Source organism: Pseudonaja textilis, chromosome 2 (assembly GCF_049901715.1).
Source record: "Pseudonaja textilis isolate UNSWEBS1 chromosome 2, rPseTex1.2, whole genome shotgun sequence".
Classification (NCBI taxonomy): Eukaryota; Metazoa; Chordata; class Lepidosauria; order Squamata; family Elapidae; genus Pseudonaja; species Pseudonaja textilis.
This window is the reverse complement of record NC_141991.1, coordinates 112,263,398-112,271,448: the sequence shown is the minus strand read 5'-3', so window position 1 is coordinate 112,271,448 and position 8,051 is coordinate 112,263,398. Positions and strand designations below refer to the sequence as shown.

General features: G+C 41.4%; 1 protein-coding gene across 1 annotated transcript; it reads left to right on the top strand.

Moving 5' to 3' along the window:
• Window positions 1-267: 267 nt before the first annotated feature.
• NPTX1 (neuronal pentraxin 1) lies at window positions 268-6,424 on the top strand. Its single transcript, XM_026702153.2, has 5 exons — window positions 268-1,003; window positions 1,360-1,567; window positions 2,466-2,710; window positions 3,673-3,852; window positions 5,932-6,424. Exons 1-5 carry the CDS (start codon window positions 554-556, stop codon window positions 6,151-6,153), a joined length of 1,305 nt encoding a protein of 434 aa, XP_026557938.2. The 5' UTR covers window positions 268-553; the 3' UTR covers window positions 6,154-6,424.
• Window positions 6,425-8,051: the final 1,627 nt, after the last annotated feature.

The window sequence follows — 8,051 nt, the reverse complement described above, 5'->3', positions numbered from 1 at the left end:
TCAAAGTGGTCACTTTTTGGAGAATTGTTGGGAGAGGATTTCCGGGAGCCCACCGCTGATCCGCTTCTGTATTTTTTTTTTTAAAAACACCCCTCGAGCACGCGGTCCGCAACAGCAATTTCCCACTGTCCGAAGACAACCTGCTCTGCCGCACAGGCGCACGCCTTACGCATCCGACCGGGCGCCGGTCCTTTCCTGCGTGCTCAGGCCGCGCCCCCTCCCCTCCTTCCCCTCCCCCGCAGGTTGTCCCTGCGCGCCGTTCCATTCATTGCAAGAAGGAAAGCAGCGAGTACGTGCAGTCACCAGACCTGCTCAGTGTCCCTCTATTTGGACTTAGACCTCCTGAAGCAGGAAACTCGATGGGCACCGAGCAATTAAACAGGGATTCCACCCTATTGTGACGTCAGTGGCATTGTAGCCCCTCCCGCCCTCTATAAAAGCAGCCCGCGTACCGCAATCGGCTCAGCAGTTCGGTGGATAGTTCCATGGTGCTGAAACTCCTGTTGCCGTTTTTTTCCGGAGCTCCGCGTTGCTTGGGATCTTTGCTCCGGTCATGTTTGCCGCGGTCCGCTGCAGCTTGGTGTTGGTCTCCCTTTTCTACTTGAAAGGATGCGCCCAGAATTTTGGACAGACTCGATTTATCTGCACCTCGGTGCCGGTGGATATGGACATGTGTACCTCTTCTATGCAGAGCAGCGGTAGCACCGAGGATATGAAAACCATAGTGCTACAGCTCCGGGAAACGGTGCTCCAGCAGAAAGAGACTATTATGAATCAGAAAGAAACCATAAGGGAACTGACCACGAAACTGGGCAGGTGTGAGAGCCAAAGCACTCTAGAAGCAGGCCCTGGTGAATCTAAAACGGGTGGGGGCTCCAACAGAAAGCAGACCGGCTCTTCCAAAAACACGATGGGAGATCTCTCCCGGACTCCAGCTGCTGAAACACTGAGCCAACTTGGGCAAACTTTGCAGTCGCTCAAAATAAGGCTAGAAAACTTGGAGGTACAACTTTCTCCTTTCTGTTATTTCTTAAATCTAGGCAAGCAGATACTCCAGAGTTCGCTCTGAGTTATCCAGCCTTTGCTGACTTGCGCGTTGTTTTTATGGTGCAGCTTTGCCCTACATCGGAGGCAAAAACATTCACCATCCCATTCAAAATGTTCTCCATCACTCAGTTCTTTAACAGATTAGCTTGTTCCTTTTTAACTTGGCACTGCTTTTTCACTTGGTAAGCTCTGAAGGCATTTAGCTGTGTCAGAGTAGCCTCAGAACGAGTTTCTGGAAAAATAATGCTAGGGTGTTAATTTGGTTTTCCCCAAACCACTTACTTTCTTTGCTTCTCCCCCAACCTTGCACAGCAATTCAGTAGGATGAATTCTTCGAGCCAAACCAATTCCCTGAAGGATATACTTCAGAACAACATTGATGATTTAGAAAAGCAAGTGCTCTCTCGAATTAACAGCCTGGAAGAAGGAAAGTACAACTCCAAGAATGAGTCTGAAGAAAGAGGAAAAATCGAAAGCACCTTAACTTCCCTTCACCAAAGGATCAGTGACTTAGAGAAAGGTAAAGCAACCTGGATTGAAATAGGTGTAGGGCTTTTTTTCTGAATAGTGATCCACTTGGAGGAGAGTGGCTCCTGTATGTCCTTCCTAACACACACATACACACAGATACTTCACCGTAATTTACAGTCCTTAGTGGCGACACTTCTTCTGGGGTGAATTGTGAGTTTATGCAGATTGGGAAGGGCAATAAATAGGTTCTGTATAATCTGTCTAAATTAATATTGGCCCACGTTGGAAAAAAATACTATTCACTAGTGAAGTATCTTAGCAGATAGTACCCAATGCATGTCTTAATATAAGTGATTTATGTAGATTGAGTTCTATCCTCTAAGTGACCTAGAACAAGCAAGAGTATTTTTTTTCTTCAGACTCCAGTAAAATCATTGCATCCACGTACATTCTTTGCTCCTACTGTGTGTGTATATACAGAGATACAGATATAAATAGTCATTAAGAGTAAAAAGAGAAATGGGAAAAAGAGCCTTTTCTCTAACTGCTGTCCATGTGATTAGGATTAGTGTACTGAAATGTGTTGGAGGGATTTGAATACTGCCATCTTAAGGTTCATTATATAATGAGAAAAAGAAAGAAAGAAAGAAAGAAAGAAAGAAAGAAAGAAAGAAAGAAAGAAAGAAAGAAAGAAAGAAAGAAAGAAAATTCTAAGACAAACTGTTCAGATCTATGTGCTAGCATTGATACTGAGAAGTGATCAAGGCATTTCTACAAAGCTTCATTCCATTTCTTTTGACACTGCCTCAATAGAACAATCTGTAATATTGTGCATGTCTACTCAGAAATTAGTCTCATTAAACTTGCTTCCTGATTAATGAATGTAGCATTACAGCCTTAATAACTCTGCAAATACAGAGCAAACACCCTTTCTTATCTTCCTCCAGGTCAGAAAGATAATAGGCCAACAGATAAATTTCAGCTGACCTTCCCTTTGAGAACCAACTACATGTACGCAAAAGTGAAGAAAAGCTTGCCAGAGATGTATGCATTTACAATTTGTATGTGGATAAAATCAAATGCTTCTCCAGGTGTAGGCACACCCTTCTCTTATGCAGTACCTGGACAAGCCAATGAGTTGGTACTTATTGAATGGGGTAATAATCCTATGGAGATTCTTATCAATGACAAGGTAAGTGTTATTCTTTCAGTGAAGATAATATGCATATATTAATACATGAAAAAATTAAAAGAGGCAAATTACTCATTAAATGTGTAGATAAACAATGAAAACTTTGCATTTGTTCTCCAAATATCATTTGCACATGAGGAATGTATTTGCAAATCTTTGGTGCTAAATAATACCGTAAATGCTGGTCTTAAAACACAGTTTTATTTTTAATGTCAGAAGATAAGATGAGTCTTCTTTTTAAAAAACTTGAAGTTTCAATGTATTCTCTAGGGCAAGTAAAATACATCTAGTTTTTTATATGGTTCTGAATTAAACCGTTTGATTTGACTAAAATTTAAAGAAGGGCTATTGTGCACAATGTAATTTTTAAAGAAATTTTTCAAAGGAGAACTTCTAACTTTAGTGAAAACGTGCATATTTTCATAAATATGACCAGCTTGTTTTTTCATTCTTCCAATTACACTGTGCGTCCCCAAATTTGTAAGATATATTCCAACTTAAGCAACACATTCTTCTGAGGCTTAACAAATACATTCGATTTTAAATGCTGAAGAAGTCAACTCTCATTTTCTCAGAATTCCAGAACTGTAGAAATACATGATAATATTTTCAGATCTGTTTCTTTATTGTCATGGTATTTAAACCTGCAAATCTAACTCTGTATCCTTGACCATAAAACAAGCATTCTCATAAAATGTACTTTCAATGCAATTCTGTTCATGGTTACTCAGAAGTGAACCTTTATTAAATTCAATAAGATCAATCCCAGATAAGTGCATTTTGCTTTAGATTGCAAACTTTTGTTTTCCTTCAGATAATATAAATGTCCCAATGGCTGCTATGGAGATTTGGCAAAGTTCCCATCTTATTAGTAAACACAACAGTAATCAGATCTCCAATACGGTGCACAATATATTTGGGGAAATGCATATCTGCAGCAATTCTCATTTTTCTTTCCTCAGGTAGCAAAGCTTCCTTTTGTCATTAATGATGGGAAATGGCACCATATCTGCATTGCATGGACAACCCGGGATGGTGTCTGGGAAGCTTATCAGGATGGCACCCAGCGAGGCAATGGGGAAAACCTGGCCCCTTATCACCCGATCAAGCCCCAAGGGGTCCTAGTGTTGGGGCAGGAACAGGTAAGGTGGTGCAGTGATGACAGGAAATGATCGTCCCTCTGCAGCAGGGATAAGCAGAAGTCTGGGCTTTTAGAACTAGAATCTTGAGATCCACCAATTGGGACCATGTGCAACACACATCATTTTTAAAAAAATGTGAAGTCCAAAAATCATTTTGAATGCCAGAACTGAATGCCATTCACAATCTTCTAATATACATATACAGAAAGACTCCTGGCTATCCCTCCTAACCACCCTCCAGATATTTTTCATTTCTGCAATATGCTTTGGTGGAGGGAGAGTTATAGTTAATGCTGTTTAAAAAAAAATCCATGTCCATCCACTGCAGATCACCCAGTGATCTACAGCAAATAACTGTCAGCTCATCCTTGCAGTAATTTGCTGTCATTTCATATAAAGACTGGTGAAGAAGGTGCTAAGCGTCAGAAATGGAGAAAACGTCCACTTCTGGTCTTAATTGCATTCAGTACTTTTGGATGTGTCCTACTGAATTGTTCCAAGCTCCCCTTGGATCCCCTTCAATTCCAATGGGCACTGGGGTTTTTTGTGCTCTTCTGTTTTAGCTCTGATCATACCAGTCTTAGGCTGCTGGTGTTAACATGACCCTGATCATATCAAAACACTTCATAGCCAAAGTATGCTTTGTTCACACATTATAAGGTTTCCTGCAGCAAAGTTGCCATGAGTTTCAGCATTTAATTGGTTAGGTATGGATAGATTTCGCAGACTTGTGCTAGAATTTCCAAGCTTTGTTCCCCAGTACTAAAGAGGGTAGATTTTACTTTGTTCAGAATAATAGCAGAAGAGAAATTCGGGTTAGTGGACTGGTGGGACGGTAGGAAAAATGCTTAAATGGGGAGGAGTCCAGAATGCGTAGGAGTTAAAGAAGATTAATCCATTGTTGTTGCTTTGTGGCACCTATTTAAGCTCTATATACACATCTCTACATACAAATGCATATTATAAAATGCATCAGTACAGATCTTCCACTGCACAAATCACATTTTCAAGATATGTTCTGCAGAGGCTTAGGCACCAAAACTACTAACCAGCAATCTGTACCAGTGTTTGCCAACTTGTACTTTTGGGATACGTTCCGTTGTAATCATTCATTTCTCAGCTACCTGTGTGTTGCAGTTCCAATATATTGTGAGGGTATTAGGTAGGGAAAGAGGGATTTACACAGAAGTGTCAATGTGTCACCTCGGCTTTATGACAGTACTGTGTTTGGGGAGTTCTGGTCATCAGATCATAGATTCAGACTAGCCTGAATATTTTCATGTAGTTACTCATCCCAAGTCATCTCCGATTCTTCCCTTCCCACTTCGCAAAAGCAGGCAGCTGTTTTCCTTATCTTACTATCCAAGTAACATAGATAAATAAATTCTCCTTAACAATGCTGTTTATCCACCTGAAGAAACTGTTTCATGAGGGGGGAAATCATGAATTCAATTATTGTTTCTTGATTCACTCACCACTACAACTTCTTATTCGTAAAACAAACTTTCTTCAGATGTGGACACATATAAGTTTAAAAGTTTTTGGAATCGGTTTAGAAATATTGATACACATAATTACCTAGCAGAATGAAATTACGGTGGAACGAACAAAAATAAATATCGCCAATTAGAGAGAGTATAAAAGAACAATAATTAAATCCATAGCTATTTAAAAAACTGGCCATTTAAAAAGCAATTCTTGTAGCTGATTACTAAGCAAAAAAAAAAAAAAAGCATTATCTGAGGCACAGCAGCAATATTAGAACTTGTAACCAAAGCTTCTAGTTTTGAAAATATATTCTACAAAAAATACACTTCAGTGACTGAATATTCTTGTCTTTATTCAATTTCCTATTGAGCGTTTTTAATGCGGTCTGTTCTAGCTGACCTTTCCTTGCTACCTGAAAAGCTTTCTGGCTCATTTCAAGTGTTTACTATAGCAGGTTTTAAGATGGTCGATGCTGTGTGTTCGTTCTCTGGAGAAGGAAAAAGCACCTCCTCGTGTACCTGACGCTGTACCTATTTGCAGAGAATGACCTTTTCAAACCGTTGATCTTCATTTTTTTGTTTCCCATTTAAGGATACACTTGGCGGTGGATTTGATGCCACCCAGGCATTTGTGGGAGAACTGGCCCACTTCAACATCTGGGACCGAAAGCTCACCCCGGGGGAGGTCTACAACTTGGCTACTTGCAGCACCAAAGCCCTGCCTGGTAGTGTCATAGCCTGGTCTGAGACTAACATTGATATTTACGGTGGAGCCACCAAATGGACATTTGAAGCCTGCCGTCAGATCAACTAAATCTGCCATTCTTTCCCTTTCCCTCTCCCAGATCCGCTGAACCCCGGGTGAACAGACATTCTTCTCATCCAGGAATGTTTTACAGACAGACAATTTGCCTTCCTTTTTTTTTTTCTTTTTCTTTTTCTGTTCTGTCACTTTCGAAAATCATATTACTTGTCCTGAAGAATCAGTATTTTATTGTGGGAGGGAGGGAAGACTAGGAATCTAAGGAAATGTAAAGGGAATTCTTGATATCATTCTGAGACCACCTGGAACTTTTCAAACTGGCAAAACAAAAACAAAAAACACCCCGAGAAGGTTCCTAGCTTTCCTCCCACTGCTTTATGACGTTGCGAGTTGAATGGTCTGATTTTTCTGGCTTGCCAACTTCGTTTGAAGCCTGAGTGCCTTTGGGCTGGTGCAACTCTTTCAGCACATTTGTCTTCGTTTGCATATACTTTTTAAGGTTTATCTCTCTCTATATATATTCCTATTCTACTCGATGTCTTTTCAGCAGCCATTCTCCTCTAGGCAGGTATTGATTCTTTTTTTTTAAAAAAAATGTATTTATTGTTTTCCGAGTTACCGGGATGGCAAAAGCTTTTGAACGGTGCATAAGGAGGCTGGATAAGGAGATGAGGTGAGGGAATGGTTTCTTGTCTTAAATTGATCAGGTCCTCTACTGTCCCTCACTGGTGGTGTTTACTATTGGTTATAGCCAGAATAGGAGAGAGCCATCTTTGCCCCTTCAAGCGTACAGGTAAGACTTGGGAGCATTGCCAAGCGGAGGATCCTGGATGGCTTGTCCAGATCTGGGATAATATGTAGGAGCAGCTGTAAAACAGTATGCTTTCCTACACTGCCTTTATTTTGCCTAGAACCTAAAGCAGAAGTCCCCAAACTTGGCGACTTTAAGACTTGTGGACTTCAACTCCCAACTTCAACTGAGGAATTCTGGGAGTTAAAATCCACAAGTCTTAAAGTCGCCAAGTTTGGAGACCTCTGGCTTAAAGGATCTGCCTCTGTTAGCCATCAAGCTTATGTGAAGTCTAGAGAGAGCCATCCTCCCAGAGACATTAGCTACTGTTTCTTCCAAAGCTTTGTGGCCTGAAGATGGCAGTGAATTCCCAAGCCCCTTCCTGGGTGGACCTTCCCTTCTCAATTTCATAGCCAACTGTCCCCCTCCAAAAAACAATGCATCGTGGACCTCTAATGGAAGACTTGGCTGAGAGATGGGATCATTTTCTCACCCCTTTGAGACATTCCACACCCTCGCTTAACCTCTTTTACTCTAAGAGCCATAAACCTGAAGGGCTTGTTGTGGGGGGTGGGGGAGGAGGGTGGGAGGGAAGGGCAGGGAGGAACAGGGGTCAGATCCAAAGTATGTGGTTATCTTCTGACTTCCATGGCCATACTTGTGAACTGAGAATTTTGGTTTATTTTTTTCCCCCAGTATTAATGGGGCATCATAGCAGGGGGCAGGATTGCGTAGTACAATGAGCCTTGCTTGGACTTTTCCCTAAAGGGCCCTGTGTCAGATGCTGTGTTAATTTGTGCAAAGGCTTTCCTTTTTGAGAGGTGAAAGGGAACGGTGGGAAGGACACATTTCAGCCAATGAAGCTAAGAAGCCGAGCGAAGGGCCGATCTTGGTTTTGCTCCATAGACCCAGAAGATGGCGGAGGGAATGGCTTTGTAGCCATTTCATGAATCTCTTTGGCACTAACCTTGTGCTGCACATTTGAAGCATATAGGGAACCCTGGCCTGAATGTAAGCGTAGATCCTTCACAAACTTTTGTGAAGGAGACAAAGCGCATTTCTGTTGTAAAATCCACAGTATTTTACAAGAGTATCTTGAAAAGGACCTAAGGCTAGGAAGGCATCTTGGTTGTCTTCTCCTGTGGGGATTGTGCTTTGT